This window comes from Pogonomyrmex barbatus, unplaced genomic scaffold (assembly GCF_055798465.1).
Source record: "Pogonomyrmex barbatus isolate J1 unplaced genomic scaffold, ASM5579846v1 scaffold1, whole genome shotgun sequence".
Classification (NCBI taxonomy): Eukaryota; Metazoa; Arthropoda; class Insecta; order Hymenoptera; family Formicidae; genus Pogonomyrmex; species Pogonomyrmex barbatus.
The window spans coordinates 21,506,230-21,531,623 of record NW_028297098.1 but is presented as its reverse complement, the minus strand read 5'-3'; the positions used below and the strand labels follow the sequence as shown (position 1 = coordinate 21,531,623).

Here is a 25,394-nt window from a genome sequence, read left to right as displayed (position 1 = left end):
TTATCATTGTCATTATACCGCGGACTCGTTAGACCGACCGGCGAAATACCAGGCGGCGGTTTCCATTGTTACGGCGAAAGCCCCGCCGGTGGTGGGCTTTGTTCCCCGGGTGCATAATGCGGCCGGAGGTGCGCTAAAGTGGCGAAGGAGAAATTTCACGAGGCGCACAAAAAAAGGACGACGATGGCGAGAGCGCGGTGAGGGTTGACGTACCGGTTATAAATTCCCTTAATCTCGCCGCTCGGCGCCGTTAACGGCGAGTTAATTAACCGGCGTGCAAAGACGCGCGGCTGAATAAAATTAAGCCGCGGAATTAAGAGCGTTAAAGAGCATTATTTCGGGGCTGATGACGCGTTATCGGTTCTTACCCGCAATAGCGTAACTTGGGAAGCCTCCCTAGCGATACTAAAGAAAACGAAAAGGAGGAGAAAGAAGTAAAAAGAAAAGAGCGGAGAGATAAATAGAAACGGACAAGGAAAAGGACGGGAAACGAAAGGAAAAAGAAAGAAGAGAGGGAAAAAAGGGAAGAAATAAACGAGAACGAAGAAATTGTAATTATTTTATAATTATATTAGGTTTGCATGAGGAATTATTTTATATATATTATTAATATTTTATGTAATATATATAAAACTATATTTTTTCTTGTTATGTATAACATTAAACTTTTGAAACTTAAGTGATTACGTTATATTCAATATATGCAATTTGAATATCTATTATTATTTAATTACAATTTATTATATAATTACAATAATTATATTTGATTATAATTTGGTTCATTGATCGTTTATTTAATTCATTGATTAACGATTGATTGATTAATTCATTGATTATAAATGATTATTAAAGTAGATTAAAGTAGATTAAAGAAGATTATCTACAACAGGAAATGAAGATTTTTCCATGACGAGTGACTCATGAAATGCCAATTACATTGTGTTCTTTTGTAATTGCCTTTGGTGCATCTCATGTACATCGCCTTTTGCATATCATACTCTCGTTTTCCTCGGAGAATTTAGGATTTGCTTAAAGAGCCCTCCAGCAAATTTTCAACCGCTATGCATGGCGGGCGAAATACCACCATGCGACATAAACGGAAGTGGCTGCCGCTGCGAGCGATGGGCACGGATTTGCATATCGCGGTTGCATTGCGGATATAACGTGCTTCGCGCAAAAGATGTAAAATTATTGGCATCATTAAGAACGGCATTGTCAAAGCTTTGCAAAAGCGGCTAATGCGTTATGTAACATCTATTTTCTTTTCAACGGAAAGTTATATACATTTCTTTTTGATAAGAAAAAAAAAAAAGAGATAATTTTTCTCTCTTAAGAGCTGATAAATTGGTAAGGTAAAAGGTAGTTTTTATATTAATAATTTTTGTTGTTATTTTGTCTTAGGATCTCATATTGCTCGGCGGATGCGACACATGATCACGTGTTCGCATTCATCGCGACGAATCTCAACGAGACGATGGAGTGCCACGCGTTTCTCTGCCCGAAAAGAAAAATGGCACAGACAGTGACGCTGACTGTGGCGCAAGCCTTCAACACGGCTTATCAGGCGTGGCAGTTGTCGCAGTCCGATCCCAGGATCCATCACGCGCAGGATAAGAGTCCTTCCTCGACCGGTGACAGGATCGGTGAGGAAGTTTTTCCGTATTAATACATCTTCCTTATCCGTCTTCCGTCGATGTAATGTTTCGAAACGATGGAGAGATTCTTATCTCTTTCTTATAAAAATCTCATAAAAATAAAAAAAGAACCGAATGTAAAATTAAAGAAAATTGAAACGAGTTGTAGGCGAAATTAGTTTGACCAAGATATTCCGTCGATTCGTAATTTTTAATGACAAGACATCAGCAGCCAATTGAACAGTTTTAGAAAAAGTTAAAAGATTCAAGATCGCGTGGATGGTGGGTAATTGAAAATTCAGGTAAAACCAAGATTTCAAAGATTTGTAAATTACCACTTTCCACAGGAAAGGTCAAGCTTTTTTCAAGAATCGCGGGAATTATGTAATTAGAGATGGAAAAATGAAATATCTCGTATCCCTACGCAAAGTCGCGCTAATTAGAAATACAGCCGGCTTTCGTTTCCGCACTTCGAAAAGCTTGCCACTTGCTTTAATCTCGGGCGAATTTGGTTGGCGAGCGCGGCATAAAGAGCGTTGATCGTAAAGTGCACTGCCTATATGGGCGTTGCACTTAACCCGTCGAGAATACGGATATTGCGGGTGCTTCCTGGCACCGGGCGAGAGAGCCAGGAAATTGTGTGTTAATATCAGAATGGCACATACATTGAATCGCGTCGCACGTTCATTCAATAAACCACCAACGGAAAGTTTTTCAGCTTCCTTTTTACACTTGCGCCTCGATTATACTTGTTTACCGCTTTTTCTCTTCTATACTTACCGATATTACACACATATTATTAAATAGAAAATAATATTCGTTAAGTTCAGTATCCGATATCTAAATTCACGTCGAAATTTGGGATAGATAGAAAATCATATTTATAATTCTATCAACTTTATGTCTCAAAATATGATATTAAATAAATGCAAAACTATGTGAATTAGAATTAAATTTATCGTTATAATTCGTGCTAAATTTCAAATATATGTTTAATATTCCATTTATAATTTTATATACACCGTATATATATATATATATATATATATATATATAGTTTTGCATTTATTTAATATCATATTTTTATAATTCTATTCTAACTTTATGTCTCATGTAATATGAAAGCACTTAAGTGTTAGAATATAATTACATGTATATATAAAATATATATTAAAATATACTATTATATATATATATATATATATATATATATATATATATATATATACGGTGTAAATATAAAATTATAAATGGAATATTAAACATATATTTGAAATTTAGCACGAATTATAACGATAAATTTAATTCTAATTTACATAGTTTTGCATTTATTTAATATCATATTTTTCTTCTTATTATAATTAAACAAGGAACTTTCGCGATGAGAACCATATAAATAATTTTACTTGGAAGTTGAAATTTCTTATTTTTATTCGATATTTTTCACATTGGTATTGCTTATTTCTTATCGCTTTTGAAATATCAAAGTTTACGCGGAAGGGACAGATTGAACGGATGTTTTCACAAGCGATCGATTTGATTCTTGATTTATCGCAAAATTGGTTTGATTTTTAAATCACCTTTTTTAAGGATTTCATTTTATGGATATCGCATGGAAATGTTTCGCTTCTGCATATCAAATATTTGAACGTGCAACTTCAAGAAAATTTGTATGGCGTTTCGTTTTGGAAATATTTTTCTTTTATATCGGGAAAATTACTCGGGAAAATTAAATTCGTATTTTCAATCTTCCTGGCCGCAATATAAAAATAAAAATTTAATAATTTTTTAAACGCATATAATAACTTCAAAATTGTTATACAAATCATCTCTATTTTTCTGTTTAAAACCTACTACTTTTCTAGAAATGCAGCCTTCGAGACGATTTATAAAATCTTAAATATAATTTTAAATGTTACTAATAATACAAGTAAAGCACTTTTATACGAATTAAGATTTCTGCAAAATATAAATAGAATAACTATGAATTATTTAAAGTATCTCAATGTTCTACGAAATAAATAATATTTACCTGCAAATCTATTTTTCCATCTATTTCCGTATTACTATATTTATCCACAAATAACAGATTAATTTCAGGACACGTTTCCGTTTAGTATTATCTAATTATCTGATATGTACCTTTAATTGCAGATAACAATGAGAAGAAGAGTGCCAGTGAGACTAAGACTACCACCGGCAAGATTAATGAGCAAAACAAGCAAAATGGCCAACAGCGGCGTAACGACAGCCAGAAAAATCTTTTAATTGATTTGTCAAACGATCCGAAACCGACGGGAAATTCATGGGTGAGTAATGAAACGCTGAGAGTTTCTCTTTGATGCATCGTCGTCGTCGATCAACAAAAATCGACCGATCGACCAAAGCGATACTATAATCCCACGACGTTTGATCCCTTCCGGGTTTACTACACCTCCTTGACAGTTACTCTACGTCATGTTGCTAGGTGTATATTCTATTGATCTGTGTAAGAAGCTGCTCCTTCGTAGAAAGAGAATATTTGAAGCGAAATTAAAATATTAAAAAAGAGATACAATAGCTTTATTTATATATCAAAATTCCTTGAGAAAGAAAATGTCAAACATACACGTATATTTCGGATATTTGCACTTCAAAAAGTATTTTATTCGCGATTTTTCAAATTAGATGATTCTCAGAAGATTTGAATATATGTTTATATATAATGTAATATTTTAAATTTTAAATTGATTTACATGTTTTTAATCTATAATATATTCTAGAATATATTCTTATAGCAAAAATGCTCATTCATTATTTATTTCTCTTATTTTTTTCTAACAAATTTCTTTTATTTCTTTTATATTTCTAAAAAAAAAAATTGAAAAATTTCAGAAAAAAAGATTTTATATTTAGAAAAGAACTACAGTTAAATTTACTTTTAATTTACAATTTTCCATTTTAATAAAGTATATAGAGAAAAATAGAGGAAAAATTCATTAAAATAATAAAGTAACACGAGCCCGTTTCTTTTAGGTTTGCTTCGAGGAGGATTCGGATGTAAAGAAGAGTCAAAAAAAAGGCGCGGCAAGCAATAACAGTATTCCTATGACCACGCTTAGGCATCACACGACAGCGTCCACTCCAGCTCACCATCGAGCCGGGGTGGTGCCCCGACCGAGCGCCGGTTTCAAGATGCAAAACGCCTGGGGCGAATCCAGGTCGGTCGATCTGATATGTTCGTAGCAGGCAGGATAGCCAGCGGCCGATAGCTTCAGGGACGTGCCGTTAATCACAGGCCTCTGGAAACATCTCTCGGACAACGGCCAATCGAAAAAGACCAACGGCAATCATTAGACCCCTCGTCGAACTGTCCTGGCAGCTCCCAGTCGCAATTTTAAGATTCGGAGAAGCGGTGATCTTCGCCGATTATTCATAGTTTTATCGAACGTTGAAGAGAGACAGTCGGGGATACTGATCTAGCGGTGTCTATTTTCGTGATGTAATCTTAACGAAGCTACATTAAATCCGAGTTTCCTAAAACGGAGTTTCCTGTATTCGTTGGAGATGCATTGCGGAATGTTTGCGGGTGATTTCTATCAATATATGATGATGATGATGATGATGATAATAGTGATGGTTTCTTTTTAAAGAGGACCAACCCGCAGTAGAGAAATAGTAATAATCGGGGTGGGATCAATTTCTAATGGATTTTGTATAATGCGTATATATAAATATACTCGTGCCAATTACTTTACACGTACATATCGCACAACATTACTAGATGAGAATATGAGTGCCAAGACATTCGTTACTTTTTATCTTTTTAATGGTATTAACTCTGGAAAGTAGATTCAAACTAATGTTATGTAACATTTTCTGAGAGCCCATAAGCTCAATATATAAGATGAATTTTCGATTCAAGATTCATCGGAGAAATAAAAGTGATAATGATGTAATAATCAGATAGATTCTTATCAGATAATATTAAGCAAACCAAATTTTTCATTTATAAATCAATGAGAATAATGATTGAATATTTGTATATAAAGCAAAAAGTTGATAAAAATTATTATAAAATAAATAATATTATAATAAGAATTGAGTTGCGTAAGAGGCTACTTATTGTTTTTTTATGAATTATTTTATTTTTATTTTACTTGATATTTAATCTATAACTTTTTTTAAATGTTTTTTCTTGAATAGTTAAAATAAATAATAGTTAAATAAATTTTTTAATTTTTCTCGAATCGTGAATATAAAATTAATCCTTTGCATCAAAATTTTCAATCGACGAGACAATTTCGACGAGTAAATAATCTCGCTAGCGTGCTCCGAGCCTTGTACCAAAAATGTATCCCGTCCAAATCGAAAAATATTGCTGCCATATTTTAATCTCGTATATATTTCGAATGTTTTACATACACGAATATCTACGCAATGCAATACTTGAGTAAATTGTTTTGGAACAATTTTCGAATCAATTTTAATCACATAAAATGCGTATTCCAGAGTTAATATGTATGTTATTTTTATTGAAAACATACTATGGTAAAAAAAAAGGAAAATGAATTTTTAAAAAATTGAGAAAAAACGCCAGGTTTCGTAGATCGATTCCCTATTATGGTGCTGGATAGAAACGATTTTTTACATAATTGTTGATAGTCGAGCCATTGATTGAATAGCTGAACTATTTCTTAGTTGAAGTTCGTTAAAGTTTTCTCGTAAAAATGGTGTAGACGTATAGTTATTTAAAAAACTATCGTGAAACCCACGTTTATTCCTCGATGCATTATAGCACATAATTTGCAATTAATTCATATGTTGTATCGAATCTTTTCATATTCTGAAGGGATTAAATTTGCCAAATGGGCTTCGATGAAGATTTCATTGATGATATCAATGGTGAGCGATAGCGATTGAAATACCACAATACTGCGTATTATATATTAAACATGAATGTGTTGATGTATGTGTTACGAATAAATACGTGAGCATAATAGCTGATAGGGCGTAATAATGCCGCTAATAATCGAGGAACGTTTACATGATTTAGCGTTAACTATATTGATATTTAATTTATCGATTGTTAAATCGTAAATATATTGTATTCTGGTTTTAGATATATTTGCGCGTAATTATCGTAATGGACGTATCTCAATGGGTAGTATTAGATCTTCATTTTTTATTATTCTCGTAAATAAGTTGCAAAAAGTTAAAGTTCGATTTTGAAGAAGATAACAGGCATAATATATTGTATGACAACTTATTGTCCTTTAGTCAATATTATATCGAAGAGCAGCATTTCTAGATTGTTGGGTCACATTATATCGATTTTAAGATAGTTATTCTGATGGACAGTTTTCGTAGATTTGCAGAATTTATCTCGAGATGATGCATAGAACAGATAGAAAGCTCATTCTTTCATACATTAATGTCTTTTTGACCAAGAATTTCGAATATTTATTACTTTTTTTAATATAGAGGGAACTAAATTTTATGATCAAATCTTTTATTGAATATTCTTATAATTTATTATTATTAAGAAACATTATCAGGAAATATTATTATTTATATATTATTTAAAAAGTTTTTCTAATATAAGACATTGAAAATCTGTTATAAATATTATCTGTTATAAATATTAAAGTTTCAAGATTTTTTTTATTGTTCATCATTAATTGAAAAATTTAAAACTTGAATTCCAATAAGAACATTTATGGTCAAAAAGGAATTAAAAAATGCTTCGGCTTATACGTTATTTTATCATGCCGATATGGCAATGTAAATCTCGGACTCGAATGTTCAAATATGTGCGCTGATAAATAATCATCTCAAAGTAGGTAAAATATGTGAAGATAATTTTACGTAGCTGCGCGCTAAATCGCATTTTATCATTACATCCTATTATCATGGGAATGTTAAATTTTTGTGCTAAATATTCGTAGTTCATAAGCACGAATCAAATATACATATGCATATCCGACATGTGTGCATCTCCTGACGATTTATCCCAGCACTTAGAAAAAAATCCTCTTCGCAATTCTCAAGATGAATCCAAGGACATCAATTTATTTTATTTTGCAATAATTAAATCCCATCGATATCGATAATTTTATTTTACATTCAGAATTATAAAAAAATTATGATGAAGGATTTTGCTTTATTGTCACAAGCTAATACAATGAGCAGAAGTCATCGGAGTAGAGAAGTGTTCGTTGAAAAAGGATAAAATAATATGATATTAAAAGCAGAGAAAGAAAAATGTGCTTTAACAGAAATTTATTGTTTCAATACATCGCGAATGTAACTTGTGAAAAGGAATAGTCTTCCAAACATTCTGATAAATTGAGAAGAAGCAAGTATTACGTACACGAGGACAATCTCTAATCTGTGTTGTGTATGTGTATTCGTATTATTTTTAAATAATTTTCTCTTGGCCGATTTGTATATATATATATATATATATATCTTCATTGATTCTCGCAACCTTTTTCTACTTTTATAAAAATCAGATATCTATTTTTAAAGTATGTCCTTTTCTCTTAAGTTACTTTAGTTATTTCTTTTTAGGGAGATATTAATCAAACCAATGACACGAGATAAGCCGATTATCGAGAAAATATTCTCGTCTTAAGATAGATAGCACGTTCATGAAAATATTTGAGAATACTATGGAAATTTTTGAAAGATATTATAATCTCAAAAGTTCAAAAAATATTCCGACAAGTTTTTAAATTCATTGCGTTTGGAAAATTTGTAATTATGTGTGTTTGATCATTTCTCAGAATATTCGTAGAATATCTTTTCATCTCGCGTTGACAACTTACTATTAGTAATATATAAAATCCTCGTGTCCGCGCTTTGAAAACTCCCTGACTCTTCTAATTAGCGACGGAATATATCGCGTGTATAATATAACATATTACACATCGTAATTATATTATGCCTGGGCGCCTTGTCGTTTCACTCACTCTCTCTTTCTCTCTCTCTCTTTCTCTTTATTATTTATCTTCTCATATAAATACTTAGCGATTATTTTTTTTCTTTTATAAGGTGCTTATATTCAATTATTCATTTTATCTGAGATTGACGTTTAACAATCGACACACGCCGCACGAGAACCGCACTTCGCGATAACGATGGGTGTATTAAAAAATAATTGCACTCCACGCTCCAAATAATTTCTTATCAACCTAGCGCAACAATAGCTATACGGTAATAATAAATTGATCGTAAAAATTACATAACTCTCGCGACTGCCTCGTCGCGAAATAATTTCTCTCTCGTCTTTTCTTTCTCAGTATATAAATAAATTTCCTAGATATTACATTCCGTATGCGCGCAGAAATCCATGTGCATGATGTACAATAGTACGTATAAAAATCTCGTCTCTTCGACGGAAGCTCTCCAAGTCACGAAAATGCAAGGAGCAGGATGTAGTCATCCTGCGAAGTTCTCGTACGGCAATCGAGTGCACCAAATTTGCCTGGGGTATTCATGGGGTATACAGTCCCGCATAAATAAATCCGATCATATCTTCAGAAATCCTTATCTCGATTACATGAAATATCCCGAGAAGCAAAATACCTTTTATATTACATCGCGACTGGATCGTTTTTATGCAATACATATTGCTCCGGAAAAATATAAGTTAAATTTAACAATAATGAAATTCAATTTTTTTTACAATATTGGATAATTCTAATGAATTAATAATTATTATTACATATGATTTAATTGAATATGTTCGTTGCAATAGATATAAAAATAGAATATTCTCGAATGCATAAACAATGTAGATAAAGAAATGAAAAATTTACATATATCATAGTTAATAATACTTTATAATTTTGATTAATGTTGATGCAATTTAATATCTCTTAAAAACTGTAACTTATACTCCTTTTGCGGCGCACATTGAATATTTTCTTTCCCTCCTAATCCTAACTTATCCTAGATATTTCCGATTATTCAAATAACAATAGTAATATATAATACAATATTTTTTCTTAAGCTACACTGAAATATTATTTTTCAGTTTTTTTCTTCGAACGTTCGCTCCGCTTTCAGCTTAGTGGTAGCAAATTAATTAATAATCCGTGTATACCAAATAATATTTAAGATAATATTCACAACTCTAAAAGCAAATTTAGCTAAAAGTTTTGCAAGTTTTTTATAAATTATTTTCCTCAGACCTTTAATAGTTCGCATGTTATAAAATTACGCTTTCACAAATTATTTTATCCTTAATTATGTTTTTCTCGCTAGGATACAAAATCATTTGTAATTTATTTCTGCATTTTTCCATTCTACTTTTATAAAAATTTTGTGTTATTTCCATATTAAATATAAATTTTATATTTGACGAGCCAGATTAGACAAATGCAGTTTTGTGACATTTTTTATTTATTATATTTGCTGAAATTATGATAATTACTATTATCATAATTTTATTTTCTTTTAAATCTTTCTTGTCTGCATTTCTTGAATATCTTTGAATCATCTTTTAACTATGAAAATTATTACATTTCTCGCTATTTATTAGGTAGAAATATCGGTCATTTTTAAACATCTTAAAAATGTTGGATCTGAGGAAAATAAAGATTGTGTGAAAATGACAACGGAACGTACGAATTGATAATCTACATTCAGCTCAGATAACATTGGAATGTTCACAGGAATGGCAATAAAAGGAACGCACCAAGCGCACACCTAGTACATTTCCCGCGTATTCCATACAAATTTCAATCGAAATTCTCACAAATATACCACCTTGTATAATGCGAACATCAGTTGATTCTTTACCAAGCAATTATAGCGCTTATCACTTCACATTTATTGATTTTCTTGCTCATACACGAAAAGCGAGTAGTAAACTAAATTAACTAAATATAAGCTTATCGATATTTTATAATCGGATTCTAGCTGCACTTCATTAATAAATAAATAAATAATGCATGACTATGGATCCTTGATATTAACAGTAATGGAAGAGCTTAAGATTTCAAGAACAGCTGGTCAAAAACCGTAAAACGCAAAGTGATAAGCCAAAAAATTAAAAAGTCGCTGGATGAGTTCAAACAGTCCTGAAGTGACAGGGACAAGATATCGATTGGCTGTTTATCGCATGATGCAAAAAAAAAGAAAAAGAAGTTAATTATATCACTCGTTGCCATGACGAGTTGGATTACTGTTCTGTTCCTTTTTATAATTCGTTCAGCCGCAGAAAGATGCATTATTCACAGCCCGTGCTCTCCTTGCGCCTAACGCTTAAGTATGCTCGTCCACAGCACAGTGAAATTTCATATGTATCATTATGTTCTATGACAAGACGTGATATGTTATTGTATCCTAAGTCTTGACTGCATTCATTATCGTTTATTTATAAAGCTTCTGCTTGCGTATATTTAAATTGACCTATTTATCTGCATTAAACAGCAAGTATAATATCATGTAAATAATTATGTAATTAAAAGTTAGCTTTAGACAAATTGAATCAGTTACTACTAATTAAAAGTTCCTTTTCTCATTAACAATTTTTCAATTATTTTTAAGATTCTTTTCCAGTCTTCATTCTCGATAAAGAAATAAAGCGATAGATATACAAAAATTAGCCTTAGAAATTCTTTTCAAAATGTTAATTGATGTTAATGCAACTAAATTTGAAAATCGATCTATGGAAAAGTTTCTTATTTCACAAATGTACAAGGAAATGTATATGGAAACATTTGTATCTTTTATGTTAAAGTGAAAAAATTATATTTCTCTTTCGAATCTAAATATACGCAGACAGCGTGCAAAATCTTGTGAACACTTGATGATTTACTGTCAAACAATAATTAATTAAGTACCTTTCTTCGTTTCACACAGTCGATCGTGCTGATATTCATCAGAAAAATCAATCCTCCTCGTAACAGAGCCAACCAATAATTTACAGTTTCGTAAAAAAATAAGCTCCGATATCATCATAAGAGTTCGAATTACAAACTTAGAGTACATTCGAGATCAAAGTATAACGAGCAATATGCAACCTTGAAAAATGATTTGAACTCTCTCATATTACATATCGTACATGATTAGCCCTATAAGAAACTTTACCCGCGACATTATATATCCTTTCATTACGCACCCTACAAACCACTTTCTATTTTTAGTACCGTAGGATAGTTTCTCCATAGAGGAAGTGTTAGAAGTTAACTGCGTTAATTCTTGGATCGAGCTGAAATTCAAAAGGACTGGATTATGGCTGACTTATTATTAAAAGATAATCGTACGATCTCTCAGATCTTCACTGCTTGGTTATTCCTTTCTGTTCGCTAACAAGGCTTTATCGTGCACAGTAATTCTTGAATACGGCATATAAACCGTAAAAGCGGAGACTCTCCAAAGTCTCCTCGAGCAATGGCAGCTTATTTTGCGTATTTAATACCGTGGCTCTAAGAAGGATATTGAAGCTTGTTCGTCCTCTTCCTGTTTTTTCTCTCTATTTTTTTTTCGCACAGCACACGCACACATGTACACACATCTACACATGTATTCTCCTTTGGCACGTCAGCTCATATGCTATTCTCTACACGCTCTCTAACCTATCATCGCGATAAAAAAATATGAGGAATAAAAATATATCACGTAACAACGTCCCCTCTGTGAGAGGACGGGAAAACTGAAGACGAGACCCTCACGCAGCGGCGAATCCCCGACATGAAAGCACAGCTTTCTCTCTTCCTAATCCCTATTCACTGTTATATTCGATTTAACTTCTCATTGATTTAATACACTCTCTGTATGTCAAATTCCCAGTAATTATTCATTTTAGGGTTTCTCTCGAATAATGCAGTATGTAAATGACATATTTAAATTTAGCCCTTTTACTAATGTTTTCTTATTTTTAACGGAAAAAAAAAGAATATTAAGAACGATCAATCTCAAAATAACATGACAGAAGAACACCAATCAACAATTATGAATATACAAAAAGAGCGTATCAATATATGTATATACATCTATACATATATATAAAATTAATTTTTAATTTAGGCTAAACAAAATCTTAAAAAGTATTTTTTGTCATTTATTATTCTCATTCGGATTTTCCGTTTTTCTTCAATGCGCTATATAACATAACTTTTGCATTACTAGAGATGTTCGCAGCTAGATTAGTTAGGAATAAAAATGACCGATGCATTCAGGATCTCGTCTCTTCGTCGATCAATTGGAATTCCAGCATTTCCAAGAGTGTCTTCAGAGAACATCTTCACATTTTTTTCTCGTAAACAAATTTTACGGAAATGTTTCTCGTTCTTGCTTCTTCTGAATAGTGAGCCCTAAGGACGCGGTTTCACAACACGACTGCATTGACCTTATTAGGAGTAAACTTGGCGCGCAGGAGCCTTCAACCGAGCCATGGTAGCCATCAGCTGGGCTGCGGCGGAGTCAGTCTCACTAAAAGCCATGTATACAGCTTCGGCTTTCGTTTGTCGCTTAGCTCGTACTGTAGATTAGCCAATCCGTCAGTGGAGAATCTTTTCTTGCCTGTCTTCAGGAATTCATACCTGCCATAAAAATATTAATCAACTATTGCAATCCAAGAAAAATAATTATTCTAAATAAAAAAAAAATTTTTTCGGCTCACCTCTTTGGATTAGCCTTCTCTTTCTTGTGCGTGAGCATTTTGTAACGCGCAACATTTGCCGGATATCGCGAGATATGCAGGCCATGGGCCTTGATGCGATTCGCCATATCGTCGTCTTCGCCGCCCCAGCCCCAGAAGACATTGCTAAAGCCGTTGACCAGCTGGAAGTGTTCGCGTGACATTGCGGATACACCGCCGAAGAGATCGGCATAGGGTAGTCTAAAAAATTAATCACAAAGAAACATTAAACAATTTTCTTTATAAAAAAAAATAAAAAAAAAAAAAATAGATTTATTTCATGTAAAAGGCTAAAAGAAGGATAAATTTTGAAGTCGTATTTAGAATCAATTTTATTGAATTTAATTTTATTTTTCCTTTGTTTATACTTACACTTTAAATTGTCAAATTATCTTTATATGTACGTGTTTAATTTTATATGTTAAATTATATTTTATATTTATTCATATTTATTTAAAATTAACTTTTTGCGGACACATATGAAGGAATTATATTTTTACCTGTACTTGAATTTGTCTACTGCGACTGACATATGTCTGGGTTGCTCGGGACAAGTGTACAGATTTCTATCGTCCTCTGGAAGTAGATCAACATCGTGAAAGATGAAGCAATCGAAGGTGCTTTCCTTTAAAGCCTCAACGTAACCGACGTTCATGAGCATCGCACGATTAAAGGCCCCGGTACCTGAAAACAGATGATATGAATAAATATCGATAAATAGAATCGATAAAAGAATGATAAAAAGAATCGATATAATTTAAAGATATTATCTCAAGAGAAATAGTGCATAAATCTCTTCAAACAAATCTAATAATTAAAATTAGTTTAATACGATTCGATAACTGTTAAAAATTTTTATCATTTTCTCCTCTTAAGAATAGAGAATAGAAATAATCGAGATTTTAATCAAAATTAGCAAATTAATTTGATTAATTTTTTTAATTTTTTAGAAAATTTTCCAACTTAAATGAATGCTGCAATTACCATCATTTAAATAAAATATTTAATCTCGATAGTCATTTTATATTTAAATTTGACATTTGATCTTTTTTGGAATTCATTGAATTCTTTAGCTTTCATCAAGCTGAAACAAAAGGCAAACGACTGACACGAATCTGGACCAAAATGTAAAGCTTCTTTAATAAATTGCAGCAAGTCGAAGCAAAGTCGGCGCATTCACGAATGAAACTCCACTAAATCTACGGAACATTCTATTGTTAATCAGATTTGAAATATTCAGTATGATCCGATATGAGATTTTAATTATCTCTCGCTTCTTAATTCATGCGCGCCTCTCAATTTATGAACTGATTAGCTCGACTTACTACAAGCTATCAAAGTTGCTCCGTGCTCTCGACTAGCAAATAATCTGCTTTCCGGCGATGTTTTAAAGGAACTTTCTTAACAAAGTTGCTGTAACAGACTTGTTTAAAAGCCGAAGGAAAGTCTTGATCCTCCTCCGAAGGAAGAGATGAGGGAGCGGTCGCGTGCAAATTGCCGTTGGTTTGACAAGAGGAGTTGCCGCCTCGCAAGGATTGATGAAAAAGGGAGTTGCAGGAACCAGGGAACATTTGCCAAGTCGTCTGGCGTAATTAAAAGTTTTTCGTCTTATCCTGTCATCGCGGTTACTCGAATGCCATGACAAAAGTAGGTCATACGTAAAGGAACTTTGGTGAATTTTCCTCATATTTCCTGCCATCCGCTCATCGGCTCCTCTCGTCGTTTTTTTCTTCTTCCTGGACTAGGATTTATAGAGAAAATATTAGAACAAAACCGAGTTAGTTTCTAATCTTTACGACTATTATTTGATGATTTTCTATAAAAATAAATTAACCGATATTTTTCGTTAACGTTCGTTCGTTGTTGAATCTGAAAGATTTCGTAAATTAAATTTATCGAATACCTCGCGGAGAATATCTCGTATATTTCCCGCAGAAGAAGGTAGAGGCGGAAGAGCACTGAGGGAAAGCTCTGTGTGAGGCTAAAAGGAATTTAACTGGAACCTAGCGTCGTCCGTCGTGTCCGATTATTCGAGAATGATTACGAGCACGGTGGACTGGCAGGCTCTCCTTCAAAGAAACGAAGAGCAACGGCAAAGGCTAACGCTCTCAAAGCCGCTGATTACATCTCCCGTCCGTCGTCGATTATTATTGGCTGAATGGACTTCGCGCTCGATCGAATCTTCCCGCACTCCCGACGAACGTCGACCGACATATACGGAAGACGCGGGTGGAATGGACGTAAAAAGAACGTTACGGAGAGAAGGACTCCTGGAGGAGCGTTCACCGAACGCGCGTACGGTCTTGTTTCTCGAAAGGCGTTTCAGCGGAAGTGTATTCCGGATATTTTAGATATCCCTTTATGTCTTTTTAGATATTCCCTTATGTCGGCCCTTATGTCGGTGACGAGTAAAAAGGGATGCGATAAACGAGAGACGAGAGGGATGGGGGGAGAGAGCGGGGACGCGGTGGGCGATGATAAGGCCGGGCGCAGGTGCAGCCGGTTGGCGCAACTACGGTAAACAATTTGCAGCGAGAAGGGAGAAATGGAAACTCATCCTGGGGAAGGCGATGTTGACCTAAAAGATGTAAATGTCGAGCGTAATTCTAACGGCGTTCCGTTCTTCGGAAGTGGTTCTTCGTTATCTGCAACGCGTCGCGCATTGGCACTCGTATTTCCGGAACGCGCTGCGCAATTATGCCCTTTCGCGAATTGGAATTGCAAACGGTCCGCAAGCGGAACGTGTCCTGGCCTTCTCAGAAGTAAACTGTCTAAGTAAAATCTCTCAAGTATATACAGGGCGTACCTGCCACGTCGAAGGATAAGAGCGATTGCTTTTAACGAACTGTTGACACGTCCGATTATAATAATAATCGAGATCTCTCATTGATCATATTCACGTGATAATCACGAAATATCGCTTGAACCGACCGTTATATTAAAAGGCAAAATGCTCGTTTTTCACTCGCGAAAAATTGAGCCAAAAGCCAAAATCGATTTACCTCCCCCGCTTTTATCCCTCTTTGAAGACATAAATCGATTGACGCATCGTCGTGTTTAGTGTCAAGCTTTATGGCGATCATTTGTAAAGATTGGGTTGTAGTAGCAGTTAACTTTTACCTCACCCTTTTTCAGATTACAATTTTTCTTGTAATATAAAAGAATATAATAAATACCGGTGTATTTTTCACTTCACTCGCGACTTCACTACTTTTTATTTAATCGAATTCCCTTGGTACTTCAATTGAGTACATAATTGATCTCGGTTGGTTGAGATTGTAATTACGTTAAGCTATTTGTGTCTCGAGAAGAAGAATTTCATTGCGATTATTTATCTCCATTAATTTCGGCCATTTCCGCTTTTATTAATGTGACACGTAAAGAGAAAGTACGGCACGACGGTAGAAAGAGGATCGATTAAATATTTATCATTATTTGTCGCCAACGAGTTTTCTTTGCGAAAGCCAATATATAAAGAGTCTGAGTTGATTTTTGTCCCGATGGATATTACAACTGGAAACGAGAACAATTCATTTCCATATCCGCCTTCACGGAGAAATGCCGCTTATTTACGAGTATTCATCCGAAAGAATTGCGTCTGCAATGTCAAGTTATGCGTATACCACGCTTGTTCCGAGTGTGAAAGGATGCTCGCTATTATCATCGCCGTCTATCTGTATCTCTGGTTATACGTACATTTAAATTCCCAGAATATTTCCCATTGTTTCTCCCCGTCCGACGTGTCTCGACTCGGCTTTCGTTACTTTCGTCGCCGGAAAGGTAATTTCTCTCAATTTTTCGCAACAGCACGTTGAAATTGTGTTGGCGTAACGTTTCCGCGCGCGCAATTGTGTATCTTGAATTTGTGTAAAGGAATTTGCGCTATTCGGCAAATGAACGAAAGAACTACGTATCAATTTTTCGAAAATAACTAAATATTTATTTTATAAAAATAATTTAGTTATTTTAGAAAAATTTATACGTAGTTATTACAAGTAATCGTAAAATCGGTCATTAATAAAATGTGTAATAATTCCGCAAAGCGATGCGATAAAAGTTACACTTTCTTGAATTCAAGATTCCGCCGCAAAATAAAATGACAGCTGACAATTGTTCCTGTCTATCTTTCGCATCGTCTCTCTCTCTCTCTCTCTCTCTCTCTCTCTCTCTCTCTCTCTCTCTCTCTCTCTCTCTCTCTCGGGAGAAACTCGATCGCGTTCTTTATTCTGACTATCAAGCTTAATGACAAAGGAGCAGCGGATTTTCTTGGTATCGATTACCGGACGATCGCTAGTAACGATTGTATACTGTTACGATAATAAGAGTCTATCCTGTGCGAATGCACGCCGGTGCTTCCGACAGTTCTATCCAGCAGGATATTAATGGGCGGATTTCTGTATCGCGAGAGTGCCTGCCTGAAGCTGCGGTGGTCGGCGACAGGTGCGACTAATTGTCCGCGAGAGTTGCCTGCCTCGATAATCTTGCCCCTCTTCCGGTAGTAGACGTTCACGAGGAACGTCCATTCCGCATTTCCATTACATGGAATTAATATTAGTGGAATGCGAATATTATCGAGATAGTGTATGCACACACACACACACACACACACACACACACACACACACACATAAATCTGTCTCTGTTTAAGATATCTAGTCCTATCTTCTGGTCCAAAGTTTCCACTTAAATAATTTTTGGAATAATAATTGAGAAATTGCTAAAACTAAATAATAGTTTTTCTATAACAAATAAAAAATAAATTATATGTCATGCTATAAAAAAAGATACGCAAAAGATACGAAATAACGCAAAAAAATATATATATACATGATCTTATAAAAATAAGTATAAAGGAGCCAGCAATTCTTATGCCAAGATTTTCTATATACACATATTATCGTGTCATGCAACATTTTCGCCTTTTTATATTTATTTTACTAGTAAATTTATATTCTTTTCTTTCACAAAAAATTTATAAACTCATAAATACAAGATAAAATACGGTTTGGATAAGTTTTAATATTATATTTTAACATTATATATGCATCTCCTCGTTAAATAATCTATCATTATCAATATAAATAATTATTCTTGTCTGTACCACGAGAAGAAATAAAATAGAGCATTTCGTTTTTATATTTTTATATTTTCTCATGAAAAATTCGAAATTTGAAGCAAAAATTCATAAACGGGAAATACGAAATATCGAGAAAACTCGCAAGATTAACACTATCGAGATGGAAACTCCCCTCTTCCTCACGGACATATCCCGAGCTCTTATCCCGTATCGAGAAATTGATTTTGTTCGGGAAGTACGCCATGAATCTAATTTCCTGATCCGCGCGCGCAGTCGATCGGCCGGGCTTGCTGCAAGCGAAGTCGCGACTTCGCTGCCGATCCTCCCGGAGTCTATCCGATAAATATTCAGCACGGTACTAATTATGCAAAAGAGAAGTATTTGGTGGCTGACTCCGCTTTAATCCTGAGTTGAGGCATGGTTCTAGAAAACAGAGAGAGAGAGAGAGAGAGAGAGAGAGAGAGAGAGAGAGAGAGAGAGAGAGAGACAGAGAGAGACACTTCAGAATTTGAATTTCAAAATTGTGGAGAGCGCGACCGTGTCCGAGCCATTTGGGACAATTAAAGCCGCGTTAATTCGTAAGTGCGCGCGCGTTCACACAGAATATCATATTCAATATGTACACAATTTTTGCATATATATATATATATATATAAATCTATTAAAAATAGATTTTTACAAACGAAATATATATATATATATATATATATACAGTTCGTGCATATATACTTCCTTCGTGAAGATAATGAAAGATAATGAAAATATATCAACAATATTGAGTATACTGTAAAAATTCTCTAATTTTATATTATTTTGTAGATTAATATATAATAAACACGAAAAAAATAATTTAGTTGTTGCAGCTAAATCGTTGCTGCTATTGTATTCGATGAGAGGAAACAAATCTTGCTGTGGAAATTAACTGTTTGATGTTACAATACGATTTGTTTTGCTAGCAACATAGAAAAATTTTGCTGAGAAAATTAGTTTGCGGGAACATATAATTTGTTATTAAAGTCAACAGAGTTCTCTCTGGAACGCATTTGATTATCACAACAGAAACAGAATTGTCGCTGGTAAAATGATGTGAGATTAAACAAAATAAAAAAAAAAAAGTAATTTAGGGTCAAATAATTTGCAAATCTAATAAAACTATTTCAGTAAATATGAATAAATATTAATCTTTTTGTTATTTATATGATTAATGAAAGTTCCACTTGACTAAATATTTGCTGAATCAACAAATCTCTATTTGCCTACATATCAATTTATTTATGTCCAATTCCATCAACGTAGATTAACTTTAATCTCGATTCAACTTACTCTTCATCTTTTTCTAGTTTTAAAAATTAGAAAAAGATGAAGAACAAGTAATCCGAGATTAAAGTAAATCTATGTTGGTGGAATCGGGCATTAATGTATCATCTTCGCATATTTGTATGTCTGCATGTAAAATTTATTTCGCTCGATCGATTTGTTGGTTAATCCTTTTACGCGCAGGTATATCGTCTTCTTGACGAATGACTGGTTGGATTAAGCGTCTCTAAGCTCGACTTGACGATAAATGATCGTGACTTTGCACATACGTGAATCGTAACGGTATCCATGCCGCATGGCGGACATGCGGGTTGCATTTGCGATAAGCATGACCTATCGTTCAGTTAATTTTTTAGTGCAATTATATAATTTATAACCGCATTTTCGAGGCATCAGCTAGAAACGTAAACAGTATAATCATAAGCCAACAACGTGTAATTTTTACGTGAAATTATATATATTAGTAATATCTGCTACAAACAAAATTACACCAACTCGGCATAATTTTAAAAGAGTTACACTGAAATTATCGTACTCGTGTGTTGTGTTATTTCAATATAATGACTTCATAAATATCCACGCAACATCCTCAGTAGATTCAAGATAATTTGATTTAAAATACTACTACTTCTGCATCTACATAGCGCAAGTGATATTCATTCCGGGAAGAAAAGAGAATGAGCAATAACGCCTTGTACCGCCAGTTTCTACTATTTTTATTATTACCATTTTTATATATCCAGTCTGTTTCTTCATTATTAACAAAATTTTTGTATTTTCGCGCAATATCTCTCTTCCATCTGTATCCAAAATTTCAATTCAATTCATTTAGACTAGAAGATTTTCTCAAATTCCTAACAAATGGATTAGAACACTCTCTCGTAACAAATCGTTTGATTAATCACGACAAAAATACATACGTAATAATATAATAGTAATATAATAGCAATATAATCGCATGAATTTCTTAATTTTATCACACTGCCATAATTTTACACGGGGAGGAGTTCTGCGTGCCTGCAGCGTGCTATTGCAATATGTAACTCGTGGTGCCCTTGGTATTCCGCATTGCGGGAATCACGGGGAAAAGGGTAGTTAGTCCCTTAGGTTTGCAGGGTTAGACAGCGCTTAAGCCTGACTTACGCGAGGTCTTCGAGAGCAGCCCTGACAGTGAGTAACAGTTTGGCGCATTTTCTAAGGGATCGCGCGCAGCGCAACGGCGAGAATAAATCGTTGCTGTTTCGCCGTAATTAATTGTACCGGCGCCGGTGAAATATCGTCTTCGTTGAATTATCGCGAAAATTCATTGCCCAGTGACCTGTCGTAAATTAACGTCATTATGACATAATAGCAATCCGATTGAAATAATATCACAACGAAGAATCCTTCTTTATGTGGAAAAATTGATACAGGTATCGTAATGGCATTATTCTGTATAATCCCTATTAAATTATCGCGAAAAGATTCCTTTGCCGATGACTCGTCACAAATTAACGCAAATTATAACGGTGTTCGATTTAAAACATTTCTTCAGTAAAAGATACTTTCTACGATCTTTGACAGTCTTTCTAAAAAATTATTTTTCGGCTCGGAAATTAGCAAAAGATATTTAAGAACTATTTAAAAATTTCGGTAATTAAAAATGTTTCTTCACTTATTTATTTACTTTATTAATCTTAATATAAAAGAAAATGGGATTGTATAAGAAAATAAATTATTATTTCGTTATGTTTTCATTATTTTTCGGATATTTAACGTTGATTCTTCTTTTTTAATATGAATTAATTAATGTTTATTTGCCGTAACATCTTCATTCATGAATATCGATACGTGTATTTTTATTTAGTATTGTTCACTACGGAACGTGCGACTACGATGAAAAATTGCGAAACAGCCATCTTTTTTATATATTCATTTGCATACCGAGCGGAGAAACGCGAATGAAATCGGATTTAGGATTCCATCAGGGATTCCATACTCGAAACTTTCTAGCGGAAACCATATTAAATTGCACCGACATTTCCAAGAAACGTTCCGAATGTAGGATAAAATGGAGTGCATTGGAGGTAATATTGCTCCGTTAAGCTAATTTAAAATCGTTATTTAAAAATGGCAAACAAAGATATTAAACGCGGAATCGACATATGAATTTTAAAAGCAATGATCAATTCACTAAATGCAAAAAAGAATTTAAAATATTTCTTTTTCAATTTCGATACTAATACAGAGATGTAATATTATTTATATTTAATTAGCGTTAATTATTTGCGGCTTTTTATAAAAAAAAAAAAAAACTATTTACTTTTTATATTTCTGTTGATATGACACAAATTCGCGAAAGTCCCAATATAGTAGGATCAACTCCAATGACAAATCGGATATAATCTAGTAACAAATTTGTTCACATTGTTACGAAACTTCCTTTGCATGTAATTTCATTGTGTATCACACACGCGCCGGAAGCGCTGCGTGGAATAACAAGAAAATTAATCACAGTCATATTTTGACGTTTCGCATACGCGGTAAGTAAACAAACTTAGTCGAGCGTCTCGCAATTTTAATGAAGATAAATTGCAAGCCTGCTCTTGCAGCCCTTCAATAGCCAAGATAAATCGCATTTTCTTGGTAGACTGAATGGAATGATAGATTCTGCATCCCTGCCGAAGAAAATATTATCTTCCTGTAAGATGATTTTCTTTACATACTTCTTTTTTCATTAGTCAAAAATAATCCTTTAATTGCAGCCAAGAAATTGCTTAGGAACAAATGAATTCATTTTATTTTTATACTAAATTCATTACTTGATCCACTTTTTGTTTCAACAGTTATTTAAAATTAAAAATATTTATTGTTTATTAATTCATATTGTCATATGAACTAATTAAGTGTATATTCATTATTATAACTGTAGATAAAAGAATTTGGAAATGTTCCATAAATAATGCCGCAGCGATCGATAGAAAACGTTTTTTACGAAATCGTATCTTTGTACCATCGTCATTAAACGAATCATAAATTTCACGGTCATAAATTTTGAGAGTTCTTAAAAATTTCATTAAAATTATAATCAGTGCCGTGTTGATAAAATTATCTCGTATTGTGTTTCTCGAGAATCCACGCGTTGCCTCAGTTGGTTACTCGAGTTCGGGACGCTGGTGAAAGAGCAAGAGAGAGAGAGAGACAGAGAGACGATATACACAAATTTAATTAAAAATTAAGTCGGAGAGCTTAGAGGCTACGACAGAAACTTTGAAGTATCCTCTCTCGTGGAGGCGTCCCGACTCTTGCTCCGCCGACATTTTCCTCTCGGTAGGAGGGTCTCGACTCGGAGAGACAAGCAGGAAAATAGAAGCGAGCAAGAGAAACGTCCGCTAGACGGCAATAAATCGTAGCAAAGTATCGGCTTACACGCACCAACGAGGAGAAGAGGCATCTCGGAGCACAGATCGTACGTTTATATTCGCTCTGTGGAAACAAAACCGCGTGTGTCTCCGCGAACGTTATCGCAACACCGAAATGCACACGTCAGTCGCGTATATTTGCTCGTGAATAAAAATTTACCGGTTCCGATACACATGGAATATTGCTCAAGCAACGACTTGAAATCAATTAATTTTTATTTTTTTGCGAAAATATCGAGGTTTATCAGGAGGGTTTGTTTCAATATTCTATTTGATTCAATCGATCATCAATGATCTATATAAAAATATTAGCATCAATCACTTCGATCGAGATCAGATTTTGATTGCGAAGGGATGGAAATGTTCTCGTGGAATGTTTCCCTTTCACGAAAAATACTAGAAACTTCTTTCTTTCGACGTCGAAATTTCCCGCACACGAAAACGCATCTGTAGAAAATGAAGAAACGAACGATAGACGGCCAAACCAATTTTCAGTTGCGACGCTCACTCACCTTCTTGCTCGATCACGAAGATCTGATAGGCGATCTGCTGGCGTAGCAGAATCGGATGCAGATTGTAGAGGAGGGTCTGCAGATGCTGCGGTCGGTCGCGAAATGGAATGATTATGGCGACACGATACCTGGCGACGCAATCCGCGGGCCGACCTCTGCCGCCCGCCTTCACCTCCACAAATGATTTCTCCATTTCAGACAACGATGGCGGTGACTTAGTGACGACCACTGGTCCCACTGGATCGGAAGGAATAGAGAGTTGAATAGAGACTCAAGTAATTCGAGAGAAGTGCGATAAGGAAGATCTACAAATGTACACGGAGAGAATTGCTTTGCTCAAGTATCTAACAATTTGGCTAGGTAAAGATCTAAAAGTAATTTTGTAAAGCCATCAAAAATATGTAGAGCATTCAATTTTGGTTATTAAACTATCAAAAATTTCTGCAAGTATTATTATTATGCTTAATCCTAATTACTTTGTGCTTGAACTTTTTAGATACTTCAGAAAAATCGTTCTTTATAAGTATATTTTACTTTTGTCGGACAGATGATTTATGAATTTAGATAATACTTCCATGTAAAAATATGATGTTATTGTCATAATGCTTTATAGTATGGATTATACATCAAATAGATAAATGAGTTTGTTATATCTTTATAGAAATGTTTTTTCTTGATACATTATCTTTTATTGTTGTGTTGTTTCATTTCCTGGAAAACTTGTGTGCATTACAGTCTTCGTAAAACAAAATGATGATTTCACGATACACGTGAATCGGTATTTTAATGAACTTTTCCTGTCTGATCTAGTTGCCTCTGGTCATTTTTCTGCTTACCCAAATTCGGTGGGATGAGAGGACACCGTGGAATCGTCGCGTTGATGGTTGCGTTCGTCGCCGGGAATTCTCGTGTAGTTCCACTGCCGACGAGATTTTTAATCGATTCGGACCTGGACGAGTTCGAGAGACCCTTGGCCAGTATCGAAAGTATTGTCGTTGAGGATACATTGCCACTCGCGGCTAAACTCGGTATGATAGTTGCTGGACCATATATGATCAGGCCACGCGGATGAGTCCTATACGAACGATCTGCGTATCTATAACACACAGAAAAAAAAAAAAAGAATAAAATCAATATCAATAAAATGGGTAAATGCGTTAAAAAGATTAAAAAGATTAAAAAGATCATCAGCAACGTAAATCAGGTGATAGCATTTCGCGCGAGAGTAATTGATTATTGTCTCTATAAAGACAGAGATAACAAACGTATGATTAATACTCGTTATCAGCTTTACTTTCTTTTATGTGTATCTTCCGCGTGACGTATAATCTGATGTTAAACGTTATTATTGCTAAAATCGTATTATTGCCAATTGTCGATCGATTTACGTTAACGATTCCAAAGTTAATGAGTTACAGAGGATATCGCTTCCCGCATAACACGTATGCATCCGGCCAATTATTATCTATTGATTGCACATCGTGGTATCTACATTTAGCTATTACAAGACTGACTGTGCAACGTCTTCGTAATCGAGGAAACTGTCCAGTGATTAGAGGACCGATCGACCGTCTAATCGCGACAGAGATTCGTGTTTCGAAGAACACGACTTCTAACTCGATTGAATGCAGTAATAGTAGCATTACATTCGAATTGCTTCCGAAACAAATTACATTTATTCTCAAGACTGCAGGGTATATAGGATGCTTCTAAATTGCCTTTCCTGCGATCTTGGTTGTGGGAAAAAAATCTATTTTTAAAACGATGTATTCCAATTAATTTTATTACTTATAAAAATAATAAATAACAAAATATATTTCA

General features: G+C 34.1%; 2 protein-coding genes across 9 annotated transcripts in view; one reads left to right on the top strand and one right to left on the bottom strand.

Moving 5' to 3' along the window:
* LOC105423831 (uncharacterized) overlaps window positions 1–7,599 on the top strand; it is a 64,791-nt gene extending 57,192 nt beyond the window's left edge. For all 4 annotated transcript variants that reach the window (XM_011633746.3, XM_011633747.3, XM_089085394.1 and 1 more), the window contains 3 exons: window positions 1,402–1,643; window positions 3,789–3,943; window positions 4,650–7,599. In XM_011633746.3, coding sequence (XP_011632048.1) covers window positions 1,402–1,643; window positions 3,789–3,943; window positions 4,650–4,859 — 607 coding nt within the window. In that variant the 3' untranslated portion in view covers window positions 4,860–7,599. The remainder of the gene's footprint in view (window positions 1–1,401; window positions 1,644–3,788; window positions 3,944–4,649) is intronic.
* A 279-nt stretch (window positions 7,600–7,878) lies between these two features.
* The window catches only part of LOC105423830 (beta-1,4-N-acetylgalactosaminyltransferase bre-4), a 107,411-nt gene continuing 89,895 nt past the window's right edge, over window positions 7,879–25,394 (bottom strand). For all 5 annotated transcript variants that reach the window (XM_089085387.1, XM_089085388.1, XM_089085386.1 and 2 more), the window contains 5 exons: window positions 24,410–24,669; window positions 23,574–23,810; window positions 13,767–13,950; window positions 13,249–13,467; window positions 7,879–13,168 (listed from right to left, as the gene is read on the bottom strand). In XM_089085387.1, coding sequence (XP_088941513.1) covers window positions 13,030–13,168; window positions 13,249–13,467; window positions 13,767–13,950; window positions 23,574–23,810; window positions 24,410–24,669 — 1,039 coding nt within the window. In that variant the 3' untranslated portion in view covers window positions 7,879–13,029. The remainder of the gene's footprint in view (window positions 13,169–13,248; window positions 13,468–13,766; window positions 13,951–23,573; window positions 23,811–24,409; window positions 24,670–25,394) is intronic.